Source organism: Nymphalis io, chromosome 1, assembly GCF_905147045.1.
Source record: "Nymphalis io chromosome 1, ilAglIoxx1.1, whole genome shotgun sequence".
Classification (NCBI taxonomy): Eukaryota; Metazoa; Arthropoda; class Insecta; order Lepidoptera; family Nymphalidae; genus Nymphalis; species Nymphalis io.
The window spans coordinates 11,571,916-11,598,637 of record NC_065888.1 but is presented as its reverse complement, the minus strand read 5'-3'; the positions used below and the strand labels follow the sequence as shown (position 1 = coordinate 11,598,637).

Below are 26,722 nucleotides of genomic sequence, written 5' to 3'. Positions count from 1 at the left end.
AGGGTTTGAACTAGAACTCATCGATAAGGATCTTCGTCTTCTAACCACTAGGTCATCGTGGCAACCTTTTATTGTGTGGTAAGTGAAACGGATATAACAAAGAGGAAGTCACAAGTATTAAACTTATATAGTACAGAAAATAGTTTTGTTCAAGAAAAATAACCTAACCTACAATGGTCTGCGTGAAACTGACAGCCAGAAGTCTCCTCTCGATAAAATAGTTCTTCAATATTTTACAGAAAAAAATGTACACAAATACATTACTAAGCAAAGCTCTGAAACATAAGTAAATTAAATGTTTACCTATTTAATCGAATCATATGTATATTATTTTGAATCTTTCTTTCTTAATATTTTGAAACTATTGGAAATACTTTACTAGAAAATATGTAATAAATATAGTACAAATGAAAAATGAGGTATGTACTGTATATTTTATTTTGAAATTTAATGTATATTTCATTTTATACATATCTTTGTCTAATTTTTAAGGTAATATGTAGTGTAACTGTAAAATTTCCATTGGTATCTGAAAAAGTCCTAACCAAATGAACAATGCAAGTTTTTATTTATGAAACGTTAGTAAATGCTCAAATGAAATATTATTACAGCAATAAGGCAGTTGACGTAAACATAGGAACTAACTGGAGGTGCCATCATTTCTGAAAAACAATTCTTGAATTTAATATACATAAATTATAGAAAAAACGTTTTAAATTCTTTCCTTTCTCTTGAAACGGGTTTTTTCGAAACATTAATAAAACGCAGGACCATAATATTATCATAAGCAGCAACTTCTGCTTCATGGATTTTAATAATTATTTGATTTAACCTTCATGCAAAATATCTATTAATTATTGTTTTGCTAAAATTACCGTGTAACACAGTATCTTTAACAAAACATAAAGAAATGCTACAGAAACTTTTATTTGAAAATTTTATTCGAAGGACAGGAATTTAAAGGAACGACAGGGAATTTAAAAGCGGTGCAGTTATCGTTAAATAAAATAAACTATGCGTCCTACTATGTGCTACTTCAAAATGTAGGAATCATTGTTCATAATTGATTAATAATATTCATTAAAACACAAAAAATAAACGTTTGTAATAAATAGATTTTCGAGCAGCTAAAATGTCTGATTGGCGCCCTGATATCTTAACAGCCGTGGGCTCAAATCCGTATGTATATCTCTTGCTAACTTTGTGTTTTTAATTGATTTAGTGCAGCAAACAACCCTCACGAAGAAATTACGTTATTGTGTATAAAGAATGAAGTAGCTTTGTGGAATAAGTCACTTTTTTTTTTTTTTTTTTATTGTATAGGAAGGTGGACGAGCATATGGGCCACCTGATGGTAAGTGGTCACCAAACGCCCTTAGACATTGGCATTGTAAGAAATGTCAACCATCGCTTATAGCCAATGCGCCACCAACCTTGGGAACTAAGATTTTATGTCCCTTGTGCCTGTAATTACACTGGCTCACTCACCCTTCAAACCGGAACACAACAATATCAAGTATTGCTGTTTTGCGGTAGAATATCTGATGAGTGGGTGGTACCTACCCAGACGAGCTTGCACAAAGCCCTACCACCAGTAAAATTTACTTATACTACCTAGTACTACTTGGTAGATTTTATCAGCAGTGGGTATTTTAAAGTCACAGGTGTATAAATAAATTTAATTTTGCACGTACCTGCTGCAACAATACATAATGCATCAAATATATTTAAAAACGTAAATACTTGATGAATTCATTTTTGATTCAATGAACATAATTCATAAATATATATACAGTCAGTAGCGTTGAAAGTTATGGTGATCTGTTTGAAAACAGTCTGATAAACCATAATACGAACAGTAAACAAAAGCAATAAACACGAAAAAAAAGATAAAATTACAAAACTTAGTTTTCGTTATCGTTAACTAAATAGTTTTTTGGCGCAAGGATTACGGTCAAAACAATATGTTTCAACCTTAAAAATTATTTTTAAATCCTTACATAAAATTACATTACTTTGAAATTCATTCATTCGTTGTAAATTTCTTGAAATCATATAGAAAAAAGGAATTAATAGCAAATTAAAATTATTGTATCAAAATATCAATATTGATGAATTTTAATTACGGCGGCTAATCTCTCTTGAGATTTCAACTGTGCAGGACATATTATAGTGCACAAGTGTTTGCGCAAACACAGGTGCACTCTCTATTCCCTTACACTCTCATAATCCGATGGAACGGCAATCCGACACGACCGGAAAGAGTTCAGGTGCAGGACCAACGGCTTTACGTGCTTTCCAAGGTGCGGTAGTGTATACATGTGCTACTGAGAATTTTCTGACAGAAAAACCCAATACCTTTTTATTGGCCCGACCTGGGAATTGAACCTAGGACCTGGTCTGCGGCCTAACATCAAGCCACTAAACTAACAAGGCAATATGAAATACCGAATTGACAATTAAAAATAGGAAACCGTCTTGTAATATCAGTCCTGTAACCACATTAAATAATATTAAAAATATTCTCGAGTTCTTATTTTTAGTGAAAGTTTTTTTGGTTCCTATGAAAAGTATAAGAATGTAATATAACGAACCTAATCTTCTCAATCTCTGATTAAATCTTCAAAATTTATAACCTCACGTACGCAAGAGTTAATGTGGGATTACAACGGGAACCTAAATAAACATAAAGTCTAATGAAGCTGAGTAACCTATGCGAGGGAAGATTTATCTGTAGGGCCAATAACCTGACCTTCCTATGATCTAAACAATAACTGGATCATTTACGTTAATTATAAAATGGATATGAGAAGTAGATGACGTTGTCGCTTGCAATTGATAATGTTACTATTGTTTGTTTGATATGCTGGTTTTCCTAATTTCGAATACAAATGTATTCAAAATAACAAACCCTGTGACTTCGCCAGCAAGGAATTTAGTTTGTGGCGAAAATCCTTTGTCTGCCAAATTAACTGTTATTTTAGTTATTTTGAAATTACAGGTCAACACTAAGATATTATTCGCTTGCATAGTTTTTGATCGACTCGCATCCATTTCCAGAACTATCGCCAATTCTTATTAGGTCATGGTAACAATAACATATTATAAATACAAACCCAACACTATACTAGAAAATAATAGTTACAGAATATACTGGGACATAACTATAATCACAGAAAAAAATACATTTCAATAGACCCGATATCACATTTCATGACAAAACTTCATTAACAAAACTATTGATCTTATTGATATAGCGATCCCTAACACCCATAACATACAGTCGACAATTTCGGAAAATCTCATTAAATACGGCGAGCAAACACCGTCCATATTGTTCCCATTGACATATCATTAACTGGAGTCGTACTTAAGGCCTACAACGTCAACAACAACAGCCTCGATATGTCACAGGTTCCTCAACACACTCATCATTTACTCCAAAACGCAATCATCCTCAACACATGCCGCCTCACTCGCAAGTTCCTTACGACTTCTTCATCCATCTCATCTCATTATACGATCATCTAGCCCCTACTCGCGCTTGGCCCGTGTGTTAAGGTTTTTGTTACCTCATAGAAGGGTAAATGTTAAATAACAATGTAATAACAATAATAATGTCCAGCATACCGATTATATCACGGCGACCAATCTCAAGAGAGATTAGCCAAGTCATGGTATTTCTTTTCCGAACCGGTGGTAGTTTCTAATTTGTCAATAAGTAATTTGTATTGCTTCTCTTTATGTTAAATGAGGTATTTTGATTCATAAAGTTTTATTAGAATATTCCAGTTGAGTTTTTTAATGTTAAGCTTTTTTCAAAACAAAATATATAAAAGGGGAAGTCTGCATGTAATGGTCATTTAGTATTATAAAGAAGGTTTTCTGAACTCTGATTTAACAGGCTTGTGTCAATCCGATGGCCATCTGATTATGAAACGGAGGGCTTAGAGAGTGCACCTATTTGCGCAAACACTCATGCACTATAAATCTTATTGTAGCTAGTGATTTTCCGTTACGAATATTGCCGTGACCATCATGAAACTGATTTCTTCTAAATCATATTATTAAGATGCAAATTTCTTTTACGCGTTTATTATTTGAGATATATACAAAAACTTCTATTAATATAATGGACTTAACTTTTTTATTAACATAACTAAATTTTTTCAGATAATTATTTATAGTTTATGTTAACGTCATTTATGTTTCAAAAAAATCGTTGGTGATTTTCAATCTATAATCAAACTTGGTTAAATAAGGTTTAGAGTTCATTAAAGTTCAGAATTGCCGGTTCTAATAAAGAAGTCATTAAACTTTGTAGGCAAGAAATTTATAAATAGCACTCCCGTGCCGCAGAAAGCTTTAGTTACTAAAATTTATTACTGAACTCGTAAAAGCAAACTAAATAAGCTCTCAATTGGACTTAAGTACTAGTTGCTCGTGAAGATCCACTATCCGCCATCTCTTTCTAGTCCAAATTATATTGTCAACCGAAATTCATAACGTGCTTGCGAAGTTTTTATGCAATAAGATATGTGAAAGTAAGTTTAAATCAACTTCTTAGACTAATTACATAAATACTAAACATGTTAGTTATTTGCAGTAATCATGTAAAAAAATCCTTTTCTATCTGCTTAAATACACATATTTGTTAAAAAAGATAGCAGCTCACATTTACGACGCATATAACTATTATTTAATCTGTAAATATAATATTTGAAATAATTATCATACAAATATTTAAAAGCTTTATCCTTTATAAAAAAATTCTTTAAAAATTATATAAAAAAACTATTGTTTTTAAGAATTAAAAAAATTAACGATATGAGGGATTTTATTATAGAATCGAATATCCGATACCAGAAAGGATTTATTGACTGCGAAATCAAAAACTGACTGTTACAATATATTTTTACTTCTCGTGTTTATATGATAGAATAGTAGTATAAGTATATCAGTAGTAATATACTACTGATATACATATACTACTTTTATTTTGTAAATACATACTTATATAGATAATTACACCCAGACTCAGGACAAACAGACATGTTCATGCACACAAATGTCTATTCACAAGTTCCACAATCTTCAGCGTGAAAGGCAAGTATCTATCAACCACGCCAACTGGTCCGTCCTAATTAGGACTATCCTAACCGCGCATGCTAGTGAGCTGTGTCTACATGTAAGGGCATGACAAGTAATAATATTTCATTGGAACTTTGATTCTAAAGTGAAAAAATAAAACATTTATGATGAGATCTTCATTGTCTAACATTAGGTAAAGATTTTCTTGGATTACATTAGAAAAGCCACGTTTTGGCTTGACGTTCAAAGCCTAGAATAACGTCAACTGACACTACCAAACCTATGTGTATATCTGTGGACAATACTGTCAAAGTGTGACATGTACCGCGGTTTTAGCTTCAACATTTTAGATTTCACCCGCGTGTCCCTTACACGCCCCTCTCGGTGACGCCCGACACGATTCTATTTTTTTTTTTACATGTTGTACATATTTTACAAATTAATCCTAAGAATACTGTATAGTTCTTATAACTATAATGCTATTATATAATTATTATAAAACAAAGCGCTAATGTTTAAAGTATGACGGATATGCGACTTTTGAGATGTGACTTTGTAAAATTTTATTTTTAACTTTGAACAGAATTTACACATACGAAATCATCAAATAAAAGATTAGCAATACTACTTTACAAATATTGAGATTTTGGACTAAAATAATATTTTACTGAACACTTCATGTTATACATGTAAAACATGCAAATAAACTGTCATATATGTCATCATAGAATTGATATAGATTTTTTTACCTTTGAAGTGCAATTCGTGTTTACCCGAAATAAAATACCACAACATAAAAACTATTCAAAATAATAATTGTTAAATTAATTATAAAATTAATAAATAAACATAAATGGCATCTATTTTTTTCGCAATGAACTATCTATATATCTACTATAGTTGTTAAATTGATATAATTTATTCGAATTAATATAATAATAATAATATCCTTGGACATTTTTCACACACGGCCGTCTGATCCCAAATTAAGCTTGTACAGAGCTTGTGCTATGGACACCAGACAACTGATATACTACATATACTATTTTTCTTTTTGTAAATACATACTTATATAGATAATTACACCCAGACTCAGGACAAACAGACATGTTCATGCACACAAATATCTGTCCTGGGTGGGAATCAAACCCACAATCTTCGGCGTGAAAGGCAAGCATCCAACAACCACGCCAACCGGCTTGTCAAAAAGATATGGTACCTACTTCGAATTTAAATTAAGTATTGGCTTTCAGTATTTTATATTATTATTAGTAACCGATTTTAAGCATTAATACAAAGGGCGTATGGAGTCTAATTAGTACTTTAAAGGTTAATAGATCGCTTGTTTAGAATAATATCAATTTTTCCTCACGATGTTTTCCTTCACCGTAAAGCACGAGATGAATTATAATCAGAAATTAAGCACAAGAAAATTCAGTGGTGCTTGCCCGGGTTTGAACCCATGATCATCGGTTAAGATTCACGCGTTCTTACCACAGGGCCATCTCGGCTTTTATTACATACGTCAGTTAATCGAAATCATAAAAATAATACATTTAACATTATTTATTAAACATTGTATTAAAATAATATAATAAGCAAGAATAATAAATAAAAATAGTGTATCACGCTTTTATTGCCTCTTCTTTCGGTATCCTCTTGTGTTTATTCTTTTTATATATCAATTCTATCGTCCAAAACATAATAACTATACCAAAACATGATGATAAAATGTAGAAAGCTGTCGAGTAACTATTAGTCAAGTCCCTTATAGCACCTGTAAAAAAAGTATTAAATTAGGTTGGCAACATTAATAATGCTAAAACAAAAATGTGTTAATGTCCAACATTATTTTGAGGATTACTTTAAAACATCAATAGCATAGATTTAAAGAAAATATTCATTCATTATCAGCGAGTAGCATAGGGTATATTTAATTAAAAAAATAGACATCCCTGCGGAATTTACATTATGTAAGCCAAGGTATCAGTTTTATTCCTATAAAAGTCCGGTGGGGCCGCTGCTTATTTATAATTGGTGATATTGATATGTCTTTATATTATTTAATAATACTCTAATAGATTTTAAAAAGACAATCACATATAATGGACTAACAATTAGTAACATATTACTTTTTAACATTTATAATTGTAATCTTACTTAGACTTATAAGTATCATATTCAGACCAGAATATAATTATAACTGAATATGATATCTGGGAGGTATCATGATTAGTTACTTGTTACATTTTAGAACTAGAAAATTTATTATTATAAGGAAAAACATCAATCAACTCACCTATAACAGGACCGACAGATAAATTGAAGAATCCAAATAATAGTAACACTATTCCCATCGCAGAGCTAAACTTATCTTGATCTACACTGTCCGCCACCACCACGGGTAGAAGCATCATTATTGTACAACGTGGAATTCCCATCAATGTTATAAAAACTGTCATCACCATCATATTGTCAGACCAGAGCATTCCTAGAGATTAATTAAACTTTAGAAATTACATTAGGTGTCTTTGCTTTTGTAAATTTTTATATGACATAAACAGATTAATATTCAAAAATATTTATTGCATTAAACTAATTTGTGTCTAACATTTTTATCGCATTTGCCTTAATGTAGATAGAATAATCAAAAATTTAATAAATTGTTGTACAAACGTTCATACCAAGCTTAGTAATTAGAGCCAAGACTAATCCAACAACATAAATCTCGTGGCTTCCAACGTTAAGAAGCCAGTTGCTCAAGAATATAAACAAAGCTCTCGTCCCCAAGTCAGTCATCGCGTTTAAAGTCAGTGCCCAAGCTATATTTCCCTAAAATCATATATAATATAAAAGAACATATATTTAAAATATTAATAACAAAAGACAATGTACTACAAAAATCATTAAAAATTTTAAAATTTCGAATCGGAGTGCTTCCAGAAGTAACCAACTTTAGCTTTGTGAAAGCGGAGAAAAATAAATGATTGATTTTAAGCATTATTTATAAAATTTGGTAAAACTTACTTCATTCCATCCTAATGCGTATAAAGCTTGTGGAAGCATAAATATAAATAAATATTCAGAGAACAAACTTAGAGCCACTCCGACAGAAGCATTAGATAAAATAAAAGTCTTAAAAAGCGGGACGTCTATGAAATGTGAAATGAAATTTCTGGAAAAGAATTAAATTATTTCAATGCTTATATTAAGTAATTAATATGGGTATAGAAATATCTGATTAATAGCTAGCGTGGAGACCATATATTTCTACTATTTTTAATTTTTTAATTATATTATAATTTTTTATTTAAATGAAATTTACGATAATATTCAAAACCGACCAAGAAAACACAAAAGTTCGGTATTCTACTGTTCTATTCTCTATTCTATTGTGTAAAAGTATTCGCCTAATTTCGTCTCTAAAAACGAGGCTAGGTACTTGTTGTAAAATTGGGATTTGTAACTTAAAGGTCAATCAGATCAAGATCGTACTTTCTGATGTGACGTTCTTCATTTTCAACCTTGAGTTTCTCACTTGGTATTTTGATGACATTTTCGGGTTCAGATTTGTTATGTGCTTTTAAATCTTCTTTGCCTCTGAAACCTTTTTCCTCCAAAACCAAGAGAGGCTTAGCATCTAAAATAGTTACAGAGTTAAAAACTTTTGGGTTTTAAAAGGTTTGAGATAAATTGACAGTATTTTAATTAATTACCATAATAAATTAGGTTTTATTTCATGTTTTCTGTTTGTAGGATAATATAACTAATATACCATTTTCTTTGTCTTCGGGTACTTCAACCTTTTTCATATGCCACTCCACTGGCTGCATCAAGGCCATTCCGACTATGTTTTGCAAGGATACAGCTGATATAATTAATAAAGTTCCTCTAAATCCGAATGTTTCTAATGTCCACTTGACAAACTGAGGCGAAACTAATGCGACAGCTCCTAGAAAACGCATTGAGCAACACTTATTTTAAATAATCAAAAGAAGATATACTACTTTTATACAAATTTTCTTAATAAATAAATAAAAGGTACATTAAGAATAAAGTCGTGATCCCGCTATAAAAAGGTTTTGATTATTATGAGCATAAACATAGCATTTGTGAATTGAAGCTGTATATGAAAAATGAATTATATATTTTTTGATGCTTTATATTTTACGAAGACGAAATCACAGGTAATCTAGTTTATCATAAAGAAAATATTTTTGTTAATGAAATGTATAAAACGACTAACCAACAACTGTCTGCGTGAAACTGACAGCCAGCAATCTTCTCTTGACAAAATAGTTATTCAATATTGTACAGGACAAATTAAATATCAATCCATTACCCAAGCTCTGTAACACACAAGTTAAAGAAAGGTTAATTTAGTCTTATGTGAAGAGGAGGCCTTTTCCTAATAATGAATATAACCTGTAATAGAGTCATATATAACTACATACTTTTTGGCCTGTACTATGTTGGTTCGTTAATGTGCTTACTGGTATGGTAGTGTACGTACTTGAATAATACAATCTGATGTTTGTATATGCCTTAAAGCTACTTCGTTATATTTTTTTCCCCGTATCACAACTGTGATATCTCTTACTTATTGCTATTGACAAGTAACAAAAATACTTTTTATCTCTATTCTTTCTTAACGTTAATTAAGTAAATATACAATTATACAAAGCATGAGAGAAATAACAGAAGGCTGTTAGTATTTAAAAAAAGCCTGTGTATAGTACTACATGAAATATTTTTATAAAAGCTTCGAAATTATGGTGTCAAAGCAATAGAAAAAATAGGTGTTCCACAAGGATTAACTTTAGGTTTTCTTTATTTAATATATGTACACATGTAAATTATATTTCTTTCAATGTTAATGGCAGTTGTGATTTTTTTATTGATGACACATTATAATTAACCTTTTAATTATATTTTTATAGTTATCATTATATTAACATGAGGAGTAAAAAAAAACTTACAATAACAAGTTTCTATCGCTGCATAGTTATTATCTATATGTTTCACTTTAAATAATAAATTTAAAGCTGTCGTAAATAGAAATTTGTAGACAAGACTTATTAATCTATGCAAGATTAAAGATGAAAAAACAGCATCAAGCTAGTATTCCTTTATTCTTATGCAGGTATTTATATAATACGTAATTTTTTCGTTTAACAAGTAACTAAATTGAGTTTTTAGGGATTGGTAGAATTTACTTGAATAAAATATATTCTGATTTTATATGCGTAAAGTTTATTATAAGTAAAATGCCGTATTTGGCGAGTCGATATCAAGTAAAAGGCATTTATCGTGTTTTATGTTTTTTAACCAAAAAAAAAAATCTTTACCTGTAGCACTCCAAGGCAAATGAAAAACGAAAGTTTCGATTTTACAAAAATAATGCAAAAAATGCCCAAATTAAATATTATCGCAGCAACCAGGCCGAGTTGACGTAAAGATAGAAACCTTAATAGGGGATTTACTATCATTCCTAGAAAAGAAAATAGTAAATTTATATTGAAACCTACAGAAAAAGAAAAGAGGTGAATAATCTGATTTTAATAAACATGCCTTCCTCTCAATATAAGCTAAAAGATTTTAATAATAATAAAATAGATTTCAAAATTTGAACCTTATTATTAAAAAGCTTAAATCCGAATCCACAGTATTGGATATAATATTTGTACAATGTTTGTTAATATAACTTAAATTCTTAAGTTAGTATAAAGAATGAAATATGTTCTAATAAATTTAAAAAAGTCCAACGTTTCCCAGTTTTTTTGAATCAAAGTTCAATCAACCTCTTAATTCATCTTGTGCTCTCGATGAAGATAAAAATTGTTTTTCTTTCTAACATGGCTTATATTGTATATAGATATAATTTTATAAATACCTGCAAAAGCAGCACTAAGTGCACTGACTCCATTTAGAATTGTCGTGCTAGTTGAATCCATCCCTAACTCAATGAACAGATCCTTAAATATCATTCCAAAGCTAGCCAGGAACGTTGATATGGTTATCTGTTGAAAAACAAGTATTTATAAATAATAATGTGAACAGCATACAAAATTGATGAACATGAAAATTAAAAAAAAGAATGTCAATTCTTCAAAAAATTGCCCAAACACCTAAACTAAACACTTAATAATAACATTTTCTTATTATGTGTATAAATAGTTTGAGATATTTAAAATGATTGTTACTAGAATATTTATAATAGATACAAACATTGTATATAATATAATCTAGGCAAATACTTCAAAATATATAAACTTAAGTCCAGAAGAAATATGTAATTCTGAGGACTCATTTTCAAAACGAACAACGTGATTTTCGTATGTGCTCAACAATATTTTTTTACAATGAATAATTGCATTTTTTAAGGAATTAATAATATCGATATTTACCCCTCCAATTAGTGTAAAGCTTGTGTTAGGAGTACTATTGACAACAAGGGGTCAGGATCGAACCTATTGACACTTTCAGTAGAGTTGTATCAATGGTAATACCTACCTACTGGTATCAATATTTTACGTTAATCATTATGATTATGATACTTTTATCGCTTCTTAAAAGAGTACTTTTACTCTTTTATATTATTATAATAAATTAAAAATATTTCTGAGAACGCTTGCATTCCATAATGTTTTTATTAGCCAGCTCGTAAGCCAGACGTCAGAAGCCATAAAAAATCATCATATATGTTTGGGACTAAGAGTAGCAATTATATAAAATGGGAAAATACTCTAGTGAAAACGAAGTTAATAATATTTTTATTTTGATTATTATTATTCAAAGTCAGTTCAGTTTATGGAGATGATTGCTTTGTATATCTGATGGTGTAATTTTCTACTTTGAAACGAAACTGTAAGAGATTGATCTTCCATATAAAGATTTAAAAAGTATACAAGATATCCGTTGAAGTAAGATGTTGTGCCAAATTATAACCTAACATTTCCTGAAGACTTCGTTAAGATATCAAATTAATTCGTTACATTTTGTGAAATAGCTATTATAAAGTAAAATATGATTTTTTCTAATAAAAAAATATGAACACATATTTTACATTGACAACATTTTTGATGATTAATTTATTCAACAATTAAATTTGAATTAGCTGAGAGAATAAAGACAAGTATATATAGGTTTTATGTATGAAATTTGTGTTTATAATTCATCTCATGAAAGAAATCATCGTGAGAAAACCTGCATGTGCATTTCATTGAAATTCTGCCACATGTGTATTCTACCAACCCGCATTGGAGCAGCGTAGCGGAATAAGCTCCAAACCTTCTCCTCAAAAGGGAGAGGAGACCTTAGCCTAGCAGTGGAACATTAATAGGCTGTTACTGTGTACTATGTATATGTATGAAATGATCAACTTTTATATTATTAAATAAACTCACCAAATTTATAATCACGCCTACACCAATCATGTAACCCCAACCACCATCTGGTGCCACCAATTCATATTTTTTATTCGTATCTTTGACACCCATGTCGGAGAGTTACGTCGAAATGCTGACGATAACTGAACCTTGCATCAAACAAGTAATCATGTCTCTTTATCTCATGTAAATAGTATTTAGTTTTGTGTGATGTTTGATTACCGTCATTATATGTATTGTCAACTTTTAAGTTCCGTATTATATAATTTTGTAATGTTAATCTAACATATACGTTTGCTAGATACACATATGGTAGATTTTCATCGAACTCGCCGTCTTCAGATGCATGTCTTCTATCCACTTTTTTATTTAAATATATAAGAACTTTCTTTAAAAATTAAACCAGTTTCTTAGGAATTGTGAAATATATTTGAAATAACGCATAACAATTGTTTCATGATATTGGTTTATATAGCTACAATTTAAAATATATACCTGCAAGATATAAGTTGTATGTATTACTTTAGTAGTTTTTTCAGTTAAGCATTCCAAATTTTGATAGATTCTATCCATACAAATGTTAAAAATTTTAATATAAAAATTTCCTGAAATACCTAAAATCGGTCTGGAGGGCCTTAATTTAATATTACAAAGCTATTCATGCAAATATAAACATACTCGTAGCATTGCAAATGTTCGATTTATGGAGGCAATCTGATTCACTTGCGGATTGAATCGATTTACCAACCATCTGGTAACGCTCTCGTCATTTACATTTGTTGTTTAAGTTACAAGAACTTTGTATAAAACTCTGATAATCTTATTGCTTATGTAATCATTGATTTATATAATACTAGCGCTTTACACACGACTTCGCTCCTGCCATTCCATAATTATTTCTTTCAAAATGAAGGTTTTTAATACAAACTTTCATCCTCTTTACAACTTGAGGGGCTAAATTTTCAAAAATCCTTCCTTCGGCTAACGTGCAATATACATCGAACCTGTATACAAATTTCCATATAGCCCTAGTAGTTTGGGCTGCGCGTTGATATGTCAGTAAATCAGTCAGTTATTCTTTTGTATATATATTTACTAATTTGCTACTAAGGAATTAGTAAGTAGCTAAAGATCTGAGAAAGTATATCTGAAGAAAGTAACTGAAGATACTGCTGTACTGTAAATATCTGGCTTTCTATTTTACGCAGACTTTTAAAAAAACACCTCAGTCATGGCACGTCAACAGAATCAATTTTGCCAGGTGGTTAGACTACTGCAATTAATGTGAGCAGTTTCAAACATACCACAATAACTCAACGTAAGTTGATATGCGGTAGCAATTTAAGATAAAGTGTTGATAAAAAAATAACGATGTTGTAATACAAAGGACAAACGATAGTGAGCTGATTACAAGTGAAAAAGTAGCAGATAGCGTTATATGCTGTAATTACAATATTTCTACCGACATTTCTTAACCCAACGATATTTATTATAAAATTATTTACACATGTGTAAATTACAATGTCCTGACTGCAGTCAGTCAGTTATTTGCGAGAGACCTTCTTTTTGTAATATAGGTGCGGGCCCTGCACCCTCTTCTTAACTTCATTCGTCATCGACACGTTCTAAGTCAATCTTTTTAACATACATAGATATAAATATAATTTTAACTTATACAAATAAGTTAAAATTGTTAAAATGATAAGTCCAGTCGAAAGCCGCAACAATATGGAGTCTTTTTTTTTAACTTTTAAAACTGTTTTTCAGAATGAAGAAACTGAGACCGAAATTGATATGATATATATAAATTAGTATATATATATTAATCGTAATCATGTAAAATCCATTCTTAATCCTCCTTTTGCTACTATACATAAATGTAATTCAAAGATTAATCTCTCACGAAATTGTACTGTTGTAGATAATGAATACGTTAATCTTATGCGAAGATTGTGGGTTCAATTGCAGACAAGCGACATAATATTTATGGGCTTAATTGATGATTATATGATATTTCATCTTAACAAGAACAAGGAATGGGTTCTGTCAAATGGATATCCACCAAACTTTGGAGGGCCTTAGCTCCAAATTTCTTCTTAAAATGAGAACATTTAAAAAGCCTTTGTACAGCACAAATGTCCTATGCATTTACTGCCTTTGTAAATACATAGGACACTTACCTGTGTTAGGTACCTTAACTGTTACCTTTACACAATTAATAAGTTCTCATTTTTTCAAGACTATTCGGACAAACGTATCTTGTCATGTTTAATTAACTTTATAAATATGTACATTCATTTATATAATCTGTTAAAAATAAAACGCCAGACATCGTTAGTTATACTTGACAATGAATCAAATTTTATCAGTGTTATAAAAACTACTGCAGTATTTTAATTACTTTAAAGGTTACTTTTTAATGGTTAAGTTAAACTTACACCTTGATACAGGACTCTTATTATTAAAGGCTCTTTTTTTAATATTATAGAATATTAAAAAAAATATTACAATTTAGACATACTAAAATACAATACATACATTATGTTTCAAACGTACTAACTCTGATGATTTCTGCGCAACTGCCAACTGCACAAGATATATTTTGATAGTGTAAAGAGTAGAAACAGTTTATGTACCGAATCAATTACTAAAAGTGCTTTCAGATGCTACTGAAGTTAAAAAAAAAAAACAAAAACCTTATAATGGACCCAAAACGGTGATTAAGCCCAGACCCTCGGGATCTGCAGCTTTATAATTTCCACTAGACTAACGAGGCATTGAACTATGCAAGTTTACTAATGGTTGATTCCAGTTGATAAGATATGTTCGCGATATCTTTTACCACAAATATTGTTTTAGTATTTGAATATTTTAGTTCGTGCAATCAACTTGAGCTGCGTCGTTAATAACAAATTAAAAAAAAACTGTTTTAACAACTCATCTCATAAAACTTTACGTAACCGTGAAAAGACTGAAATCTTCCTTCCATTTTGTAAACACCCAGAGATGCTGGTTTCTTCGCTTTCAAGTTTTCACTAACACCCAAGATATCTGTTTATAGTCTTACGACTACTAACCTATAAACAAATTTAAAAAATGCACACAAACACAAGTGTACTCTTATGATCCGATCCGATCACTCCGATACGACCTGAGAGAGATCAGAGGCATGATTAACGGGTTTTCAACCAAATACAAACACAAGAGTATTCAAAAATTAATGATCATTTGTGAAGAAGTTCTAATATTTTCGAGCAGAGATTATAAATTATCATTAAGCGCAATCTTCAAAGTTCTCAGCTCCCTTTCTATAAAAGGAAAATTTGTCACCTGCGTGTTGTCAATACGTATTGCTAAAAAAATATATCTTCGAGAATATGAAATTGTTAAAAAATTCTAACAATGTCGAGAGAGATTGTCGCGGTTCCTTTAAAAAACATATTTGTACATGTACAACACCAAAAGTACTAATTATATTTATCAGTGGGGCTTAGTAGTGAAGCTACATACGTCATATTTACAGACTATAATACTACTGCGCCTGTAAAACTATTAGTAGCAAAGAAGACATAATACGTTGCCTAATGTTGCTTAATATTTATAGATACAAAGTTGCTGCTTATCTATCTATCTAGTATTTATCATTAATTTTTGAATAATGTTTCTTACTTTTAATATTAAAATGAGAGCTTTCTATTATTGCATTAAGATATAAAATATTATTAATTTTGTTCGTAAGGCTTTCCGAAATATAAAAAATGGTCGTAATATTTCGTTGGATTAAAACTCTGTATACAATTTTCCTTCAATGAAAAAAGAAAAGTTTACGAAAACGAATAAATTGCTCACAAAAAATTAACTTAAAAGTTTTTCAATTACTTATAACGTTGTAAACCTTGACAAAAGTTAATAATGTTAGTATTTACTGGAAATATTAAAGTATGTAAACAATGAAACATACTAATCCTCTTAACCGATACTACAGCCTTATATAGCGGAATGTCCGTATCAAAGTGCGCACAAAAGGCAACGGTAGACAGATTATCGCGTGCGCCCCTTTGCGGTGGGCCCTGCCCTGCCCTATTTACAAGAACGCTCGCTAAGTTATAAAAAGTCATGATTACCTCACTTAAATTCTGTGCGCTTTTTTAAGCAACGATTATGAAAGTAGGTTAGATTTTATGCCTAAAAATGGTTTCAAGAAAACAACAAAATAAAAATAAGTCTAGCATTTATTTTTTGACTTTAGAATTATGTACGTTATATATATATTCATTATATTTTAAAGAATATATACAAATATATTTTTAAAAATTGTTATCACTGCGATTTGGGAATGTATGAACATGTACGACCTACCGTAACAGCCTGTGAATGTCCCACTGCTGGGCTAAAGGCCTCCTCTCCTCTTTGTGAGGAGAAGGTTTGGAGCTTATTCCACCACGCTGCTCCAATGCGGGTTGGTAGAATTCACATGTGGCAGAACTTCAGTGAAATTAGACACATGCAGGTTTCCTCACGATGTTTTCCTTCACCGTAAAGCACGAGATGAATTATAATCACAAATTAAGCACATGAAAATTCAGTGGTGCTTGCCCGGGTTTGAACCAACGATCATCGGTTAAGAATCACGCGTTCTTACCACAGGGCCATCTCGGCTTATGTACGACCTATAATACATAAATATAATCCAATATATCCGAGATCACGTCGAATCGAATTGTTGGGAGGGGAATCGATTAACGGCTAGACGAAGTCGATATACGAATTGGGACACAGAACTACTTGAGCTGTCGAACATAGTGCAAATATATTCCTGTAAGTTATACCGTAATTACACAAATTAAATACACAGTTTTGTATTCTTTTGTTTACTTAACTTGAGATGTTAAGTAAACAAAAGATTTATGTTCAAACTTGTGTTATATTATTATAAAATGTGAACTACAAGCAACAAATTGTTGTAACAGTTAGAAACAGATACCACCGTTAAAGTTATTTAACTAAATGTAGACATCTGGAAAGAAAATATAAAGGAATTAAAACCAGGAACTACTTCATCAATATAAAATGTAGTTGTGCTAACAACCTAAAAAGCTGTTTTCGTTTTCGAAGTCAATTTGAAGCACAATCCCTTAATATTTTCTTTAACCTAAGAAATAAAAGAATTATAAATAGAATAAAAAACACATAAAAATGACAATGATGTTTATTGCTTACCCGTATATAAATAGGCTCTTACGAGTACTTTTAGTGATTTAACAAAATCAATGTAAATTTAATGTAAAACTACCAGTGTTCGAAATTTATATTTAAAATCTAACGATAAGAACAGGAATGAAACTAGGTACTCTTTTCCTTAAATTAAATTATGTAAGCAAATATACATAATTAAATGTATATAAACTGTATGGATATCTAATAGATACTTCACGTGTAGTAATACATTGAGTAGTAACAGCCTGTGAATGTCCCACTGCTGGGCTAAGGCCTTCTCTTTTTGAGGAGAAGTTTTTGGAGCTTATTCCACGCTGCTGAGAAATTCAGTGAAATTAGACACATGCAGGTTTCCTTACGATGTTTTCCTTCACCGTCACGCACGAGTTGAATTATAATCACAAATTAAGCACATGAAAATTCAGTGGTGCTTGCCCGGGTTTGAATCCAAGATCATCGGTTAAGATTCACGCGCTCTTACCACTGGACCATCTCGGCTTTCATGTTGAGTATTATCGTAGTTTTGTCAATGTCGACAAAAAATAAACGATTGTATTAAATTTAACATACAAATATAATTTAAATTTGATAATTGAATATATATATATATATAAATTTATCATTATATATTAATAGTATGTATTGACACTTGTCGTTTTATACGATGAATGAAACATTGATACACTGGTCACTAATGAATCACTATGAAAACAATCAATATTGTTGTGACGCAACTGTTGCTTTATTAAAACATCGCGTATCGAGCTTCAAGATTATAAATAACCCAAATATTAATCGACTTATGGCCGATTTTATGGATTTGTTATCTATAGAATAAAAATTTTTAGGCAGGCTTTCCCATAATAGTAACATTAATGGCAAAAAAATATAGGATTTTAATTAAAGTGATAAATTTAAGTAAGAATTCTTATAATAATAATTTTCATATATATGTAGTTCTCATTTATGTTGTTATTTGCCGCCTTCTTGTTTCGAATAAAATTTCAAATAAAATCAAATAAAGTTAAAAAAAAAACGGTAATTAAATAAAAACCTACGTATTAAAATAAAATAACAGGGTGACAGAACTGCGAATGATTATTTTTTGTATTTTCTGTAAAAAAGATGCGTGATTTAAAAATAAACACAAATTTAAAATGAAATACCCTAATTAAAACAAAATTTCAGGCAAATCGTTACAGTTTTTGCTTATTTAATATTATAAGATCAATAAAGTGGCTTAAAATTATAAACGAGTTTTCATACAATATTTTATCAAAAGCATTTAAGTATATTGCCAGTTCCAATTGTCAACAGTGTGACATTAAACCTTAATGACAGAACAAACAATACAACTCGTTTGATATGTGCCCGGCTCGTGCTATGTACCTGATCGATAAATTAAATACAACGACGACCATGGCGCGGTCAGGGCCATCTCTTGTAGATAGCGAACAATGAAACTTCAAAGTCGTTGATAAAGGGAAATCAGGGATACAGCGAAATTGTAAATTGCCACTTTTCCCATAATTTTCGCCAATAACCATTTGTATTTATAATTGCGAACTCAATTTTCCACGATCACGAAGAAGTATAAAATAACTCGAATAAATTTTATTGAAAAGGGTATTGTGCGTAATTTAATGTGACTGTCTAATGCAGAAGGGAATTTTATTTTCATTTGAACCGACTTCATGTTAAATTTTATTACAATAAAAACAATGTATCGCTAATATTATGATATTAAATTTTATCGAGTCATTTTCAAGAGCTCATTAAATTTCACTTATATGATGATCCTTAGATGAGTATTACGAGAATATATATATATATATCTCGATCTCGAGTTTGAGCTCGGGCAAAACTAAGAAATTTTCATGAGTTTTATTTGTGTTTATTAATTCATCTTGCGTTCAGCACTGGAAGCAAACATCAAGAAAACCATGCAGGTTTGGAAGTAATTATGCTACTTGCGTATCCATCAACCCGTATTAGAGCAGTATCATGGAATGAGCTCCAAAACTTTCTGGAACATAACACACAATGGTACATAAATGATTTACGAATAAGTTTTTTTTTTTTCTTTTAATGTATTCTTTAATCAATTTCCGGCTAAGCTGCAGGTATTGTAAGTCGAAGTTGAAGCTTAGACGCTTTAGTAAGTAGAAATTTCATATTACTCAGCATTCTTGCGAAGAGGGTATCTTTCAGACTGTCGGACACAAAAAAAAGCCTTGTATAATTACAGAAATTTCTATGAAATATTATGAAAAATATAAACGCTAATTATTTTCATTACAACAAAGTTTTTTACAGAGTATTCTCAAATAATTCGTTATGAATACTTCTAGTATTATATTATCTATTCTATCTATATCTCTCCTTTAGCCTCATTTCTATATGCTGGTAAATTTGTTTATTTAAAACCCATAAACTATTTGAAATCTTTGAAATGTTTTATTACATGACATATATAGAACATTAAATGAAACATTATAAAAAAGCAATTAAGACTAGTATAAGATCTCGTTACACGGTCTCGTAGCACTTTAATTTTACTCGACGTCAGCTTTTCTACGTAAATGAGAAAAAATGGGTAAGTTGCAACATTTCGACATTTAAAAGAATTTTTATGATTTTCGAAGTCGTTGATGCTTTCTGACCACAATATTGTGTAATTAGTATTCGTGTTTTCACGAATACTAATATCTAAGTTGAAATATGAAGAAGCACTGTATGGTTAATGTGTATTTATAATATAATAGCGGTGGAAAAAACGTGAAATCTGCGTATTGACGAAATTTTGTTATGTCTACTAATTTGCAGTGAAGCAAAGTGGTAGAGTAAGCTCCAAGGATGTTTTTAGTCAACAATGAATTAAGAGAAATCCATTCGAACAAACTTCGCATCTCACTCGTGAAATGTCAAAACTTGAGTTACGGTGATACACTATTTTGATTCGTGTACCCTTAAAATGTTATAAATATTACATTCAATATCACACTTTCTTGCGTTGTTTCGTTTTGTAATTATAGAATAGTTCCACAGGTGTCACGTTATATTGTATACAGCAATATGATTTAATGCAGTTGTTACACTTTGCATTGTTATGTCAGGTTTGCACAATAGGTGTGGTCTAGCATTCGCAGTGCATGATCAGTTTATCGTTATGACGTCAGCAACACACAGGGTTGTACATATATGCATAAATCGTAACTGTTATCTATAAATTAACTACAATATATTTACTTTTTCAAAATAAAATTGTGAATCATTAAAAATTGTAAAATATAATTTAATAATAAATGTGTTTGATTTTTTTAAATTTCTGAAACAGTTTGACTTTTTATAGATAGTGTTTTATTTAAAAAATATCTTTCCTAAATAAATCTTTCAAGATAAGGAAGACAAAACTAAAGTTTTTTACAAACAAACAAAACATTTATAATTGAAGTTCCGAAAAAAAAGGAGAAATCAGTAGCCTAGAAGTATATGTCAAAATAATTTCCACATACACTTTTGCTAATTATAAGGCTTAACAAACGTGCAAACAAACTTAAAAGAAATGAATCTTTTACTATAATTTATGTAGTGTGATTACAAAGCTATCAGCGATCCAAAACGCAACACTTTCAAGCTTCACTATACACGTACGTAAACGTGAAGCGATGGAATGATATACCGTACCTAATTTATACACGTTCAATGTCGCGTAGCTTTCATGGGGTCGGTGGTGGCAGTGGTGGCGCACCACCATACCTGACCCGACGTGTTTTCGCGAAGGGAAAATTCTCGATTGACTTGTTAACTTTTGCTTAGCTATATCGACGTAATAAAGTGAATGTTACCAGTATTGATTGCATTAACTACGTTAATAGTGACGGAATGCTCTTAAGTGAATTTTATCTTAATAAGTGAACAAAATAATAGGTGCTCTTAAAATATTAAAATAAATAGCTTTTTGTTTTATAATCGTTATTAATATTATTATATTTTGTGGTTTTATAAAACAAACAATTGTATAACTATATTTATTATTTTTTTATTATAATATCTGATTCTATATGTTCTGAAATGTTAATTTCAGCAAAACAACTAAATATTGAAAGTTTTAACCGTAGCCAAACAGATTAATTAAAATATTCAAATACCTAGTTTCATTCATCCCGAACATCGGACTGAATTTAATCCGCCTCGGGTTTAAGCGGATTCAAACTGTCAAACTAGACAGAACATTGCTTTGAGGTATTGTGCATCGTTGCATATATAAGCAGAAATTAAATCTTATTCCATCAGAAATATATTTGTATATTAAATATTGATAAATACATTGTTTTATATTAAAGTTCTGATGATCCATTTTATGTGATATTTTGTAACTAAATTACTAAATTTCCACATATCTGTTATCCATGTATTGGATGGCTTTTATAAGGTTTTGATTTACTTTTTTTTTCTGTATGTTATTATTTCAAGACAGCATTACAATAGAAATTATGGGATTACGTATTCACATAATTTATAAATGAAACAGAGGGCGATTGTAAATAAATTTGGCATACGTTTTGTGTAATTTTCTTAAAGTATAATGAAAAAGTATAAATTATAATAATAAACCGCTCTTTTACTTGTTCACTTGTTGACGAGCCGGTTGGCGTGGTTGGTAGAACACTTGCCTTTCACGCCGAAGGTTGTGGGATCGATTCCCACCCAGGACCAACATTTGTGTGCATGAACATGTATGTTTGTCCTGAGTCTGGGTGTAATTATCTATATAAGTATGTATTTACAAAAAAAAAAAAAAGTAGTATATGTAGTATATCAGTTGTCTGGTTTCCATAGCACAAGCTTTGTACAAGCTTAATTTGGGATCAGATGGCCGTGTGTAAAAAATGTCCCAGGATATATTATATTATCAGGATATTTGTAGATAAAATAATAAATATATTTGTTGGATATATAATATTAAAAAAAGTTTAGGTTTAAGCATATAGCATATCATTCGGACAAACTAATAAATATAATAGAAAGAAACTTTCGAAACATATCAATTATATATTAAACTGTATCGCATATAATATGTTATAAATATATATAAATTTATTTATTCTATTACAAATATATGATCATAATATATCATAATATTGCATCAAAATGAATATTGTATCGCAACGATTATATTACTATTTATTAATTACAATTAGAACATTCACCGGTAACTAATTTAACTAAATAGCGATATCCGCAAAATTTAAAAGGACGCAACGTAACACATAATTGAGCATTTCCAATAATAATTGTCCCATTATACATATCATGTTATTAAACGCCTTATTTCCATAACGAGAAAATCGTATTAAAACATGTGTACATGTTACGCTTTGATTAATTTTAACTGACGTAGGAATTAAATTTTGATTCATATTTATCTTTGAATGTAATAAACACTACATGTTATAAAACAAAATTCCCCTGCCGCGTCTGCTTTTTGGTCTGTACGTACGCGATAAACTAAAAAACTACAGAACGGACTGTCAAACGGTTTTCACCAGTGGACTAATTGATTCATGAGGAAGATCTTGGTGTATAATTTATTATGGTTTTGTGTAAGTTGGCTGAAATAAGATGATGATTGTCGAAGGTGGCTAATAAAGTCATGCCAACTAGAAGTTTTACTGGCTTGCGTAGCGTTAACCAAAATTTTTATTATATTATGTATCACGATATAAACGATTCACTTAGACCCTTATTTTAACTGTGCGAAGCCGAGACGGTTTGCTAGCTTATTATAATGATGTTATCGTTTATTTCTCACCGCAGAGCATAAAAGTGACATGTAATGAAATTTAATGGGAAAATAATAAGTAGGTAAAGCTATAAGCCTAGGTTTCCGACTCAGCAAAGTCAATAAATCCTTCTTGCGGCAAGGTATTAGTTTCTGTAATAAAATTCCGCAGATATTATAACTTTGTTAATAAATCAACTTAAACCTTTTGTTAAAATGTGATTAATAAATAAGGCATAAATTCATGATATAAATATAATATTATTTACAATACAAAATTATTTGCATGATTAAATGCGAGAGGTTAGTATTTGTTGAATTTTAGACAGGATACATAAATTTAATTGTATTTAATTGTCATTTTTAGATAATTAATTGAAAAGAATAATTAATGAGTTGTCGGTGCTTCTTAGTAGAATTTACACAATAAATTAGTGATAGATTCACATTTAATAAAATGACAAATTACCATTATTATTATTTATTATTTTTTATTATGACGATTCTAAAGTGCTTGTAAAAATCTTTCTTGGATAAAAAAATGGTTTCGATTTTGGTATTAGTCGGTTTGGTATAGGTTGGTAAAAAAATATGTTTTTTTTATTTTACTTTTTGTAACAAAAGTTGTGCTTACCAAAATTAAACCACAGCACATTAATACACAAATGAAATGAGCCAATGTAATTAGTGTTATAACTCACAAGGGGCATTTTGTATAATTCTGTATCATACCGTTTGGGTGTATGTTAAACAATTTGATATCAATAATACAGGCCCAGTGTTGCGAGCCTTAATAACGCTTTAACCCTTAGCTGTTAAGGTGATTTATGGTGAACGGGTTCACTGCGCTAAGGCTGGTTAATAACAATAATTTAAGTGTGAATAAACGAAAGGGAAGAGTAACAAATATAGAATTTATTTTGTTGCTTCAATATTTTTTACAATATTAAATGTTTCTGAAAATTATAAAGAGTTAATTTGTTGTAAATGTTGAAATAACAATAAGCTTCTATTAAAAAATTTTCTCGCGATTTATAATATTAATGAACACTTAAGCTAGTATAATGTCAACACAATTTTTATTTTTCTTCTGTTTTTTCAATGTTTGTACTTTAACAATTTGATTACGCGGTGTATTTGTATATACAATATGCTTGGCTACGAGATTTCATAGATAAAGTTTAATTGTAAAATAAAATTAACATTATGATACATTAAAATTGAAATAGATAATTTAATAGTTGACGTACTTCCTAATATATCATAATAAACTAGAAATATATCTAGAAGCCCGGGCAAGCATCGTTGAATTTTCATATTTTTAATATGTGTAAACAATTCACATAATACTCGGACGTTGAAGGAAAACATCATGAGAAAACACGCATTCGTCAGATGTGTCACATATATATTCACCAAACCGCATTGAAACAGAATGGTGGAATAAGTTTCAACATTTCTTCTCAACAAGAGGAAGTCCGTTGTTCAGCAGCGGATAATTTTAAGGCTTTATAGTTATACGAATAAAGTAAATATCGGTGATTAAAGGAAATGTGTACTAAGCTTTAAAATAAAATGAACAATTAAACCGTTAATACGCGCGTGTGGGGATTTGTGGTGAAAATGTTCAGTAGCGGGGATACTCCGTTGATGACACCGGATGGCTACAGCAGCATATCACAAGGTAACTGTTTATGAAACATTATTAATACGAATATGAGACATAAGGTCACGGTCAAGTTAAAGGCCAATCTATACTCTCGAAGGATAAACGAAAATGTAAAGCATAGTATTGTTACAAAACTCTTTTTTTAATTATATTATGTTGTAGTAGTACCAATTGTGTTGTACTTTCACGATTTCAAAACAAATATCATCAGACTAACAGAAATGAAACTGGCTTTCCTCTTTTAATATAACACATGAAAAAGAGATAGTGATAAAATTTGTACGTGCTCAATAAAATTACTACAAATACCACTAGTTTAAATGTCTTCCTCAAAGCAAAAGATAAAAAAAAAATCCAACCGATTTGACGATCCAGTTTAGTTGTCTCATTGGTCTAGTGGTTAGATATAAGACCACAAATCCCGATGGGATTAGACATCAGATCAAGCCGATAAAATATTATTGGGATTTTCTATCGATAAATTTTCAGCAGCAGCCCGGAATCTGGAAGTTGGAAGTTTGTGCACTCTTGTGCCTTGAAAAGCACGTATAGCCGTTGGTCCTGCACTGAAGCTCTTTTCAGTCATTGCCGTCTCATCGGATTATGAGAGTTAGGGAATAGAAGGTGCACCTGTGTTTGCGCACATACTTGTACATTATAATAATTCTGCGCCCTTGGCTAAACTCTCTTGAGATTGGCCGACTTGGCCAAATCGATCAGGAAGACATCATGATTTACAATTCTAAGCACAGAACCTTATAAACGGCTATTTTAAGTCTTTAATTACAAAAGGGAAAAAGAACGATGTTTTTTCATTGTCTGATTGGCAAAACGTTACTCGAATTATAGTGATAACTTGTTACAAAAATAAACATAAAGCAAAAGATACGAATACAATAATAAAAATTATAATATTTTTATTATATAAAACATAATTATACACTATCATTAAAAAAATAACAATATATAACATCGTTCTATATATCTACAATAGTGTTTTAAAATAAAGTTACTATATATTCGCCATGTTTATTGGGTACAGTTTACCAGTACATGGTATCCGATTAAATAAATTCCAAAGTATTAATAAAAATTCGATTTCAATAAAGTGTGATAGAAAGTCCGCGTAATCAATCAATACTTCTATCGTGGAACAACTAATACAAAAATAAATAATAACGTTTATATTTTTATTTAAATTTTGATATTGTATATAAGAACTGAAATAGCTGTGGCTAGAACACCTGAATCTTAAACGAAGATTGCAGGTTCGACCCCGGGTAAGCACCAATAAATTTTCATAAGTTTGAGTTGTGTTAATTCGTCTCATGACGGTGGAAAATAATTTCGTGAAGAAACTTGAATAGGTTTGAAATTTTATCACACTAACCCACACTGGTGAGCGTTGTGGAATAAGCTCCAAACATCTTCCTTATAAGGGAGGAGGCTTATTATGTGAGTGTAATTCACATCACATTTTTATATATGTATATTAGATGAAACACTTTTCGGCCTTTTTTAGTTTTATATTTTGCCTGTCACATTTTATTAAATTAAAGTCCTCAATTAGTC

General features: G+C 30.3%; 2 protein-coding genes across 7 annotated transcripts in view; one reads left to right on the top strand and one right to left on the bottom strand.

The window, feature by feature from the left end:
- LOC126772352 (solute carrier family 12 member 6) overlaps nt 1-26,722 on the top strand; it is a 337,172-nt gene that overhangs the window by 164,435 nt on the left and 146,015 nt on the right. The window contains exon 1 of one of the 6 annotated variants that reach the window (XM_050492726.1): nt 25,106-25,165. The exons of the other annotated variants lie outside the window; for them this stretch is intronic. Within the exon in view, the coding sequence (XP_050348683.1) occupies nt 25,132-25,165 (34 nt within the window). The 5' untranslated portion in view covers nt 25,106-25,131. Of the gene's footprint in view, nt 1-25,105; nt 25,166-26,722 lie in introns of those variants that run through there. 6 annotated transcript variants of the gene reach the window in all.
- Nucleotides 6,654-12,615, bottom strand: LOC126772528 (monocarboxylate transporter 6-like). Its single transcript, XM_050492930.1, has 10 exons — nt 12,498-12,615; nt 10,985-11,111; nt 10,440-10,582; nt 9,338-9,440; nt 8,867-9,043; nt 8,587-8,731; nt 8,119-8,266; nt 7,776-7,923; nt 7,391-7,582; nt 6,654-6,868 (listed from the first exon to the last, which is right to left on the bottom strand). The coding sequence occupies exons 1-10, from the start codon at nt 12,588-12,590 to the stop codon at nt 6,717-6,719; spliced, it is 1,428 nt and encodes a 475-aa protein (XP_050348887.1). The 5' UTR covers nt 12,591-12,615; the 3' UTR covers nt 6,654-6,716.

Coding starts and splice junctions, on each gene's coding strand:
- LOC126772528 (XM_050492930.1), bottom strand. CDS start 12,590: ATGGGTGTCAAAGATACGAATAAAAAATATGAATTGGTGGCACCAGAT. Junction 11,112..12,497: donor TAGGCGTGATTATAAATTTG/GTGAGTTTATTT, acceptor GTTTTTCAACAG/ATAACCATATCAACGTTCCT. Junction 9,044..9,337: donor TTTCACGCAGACAGTTGTTG/GTTAGTCGTTTT, acceptor TGCGTTTTCTAG/GAGCTGTCGCATTAGTTTCG.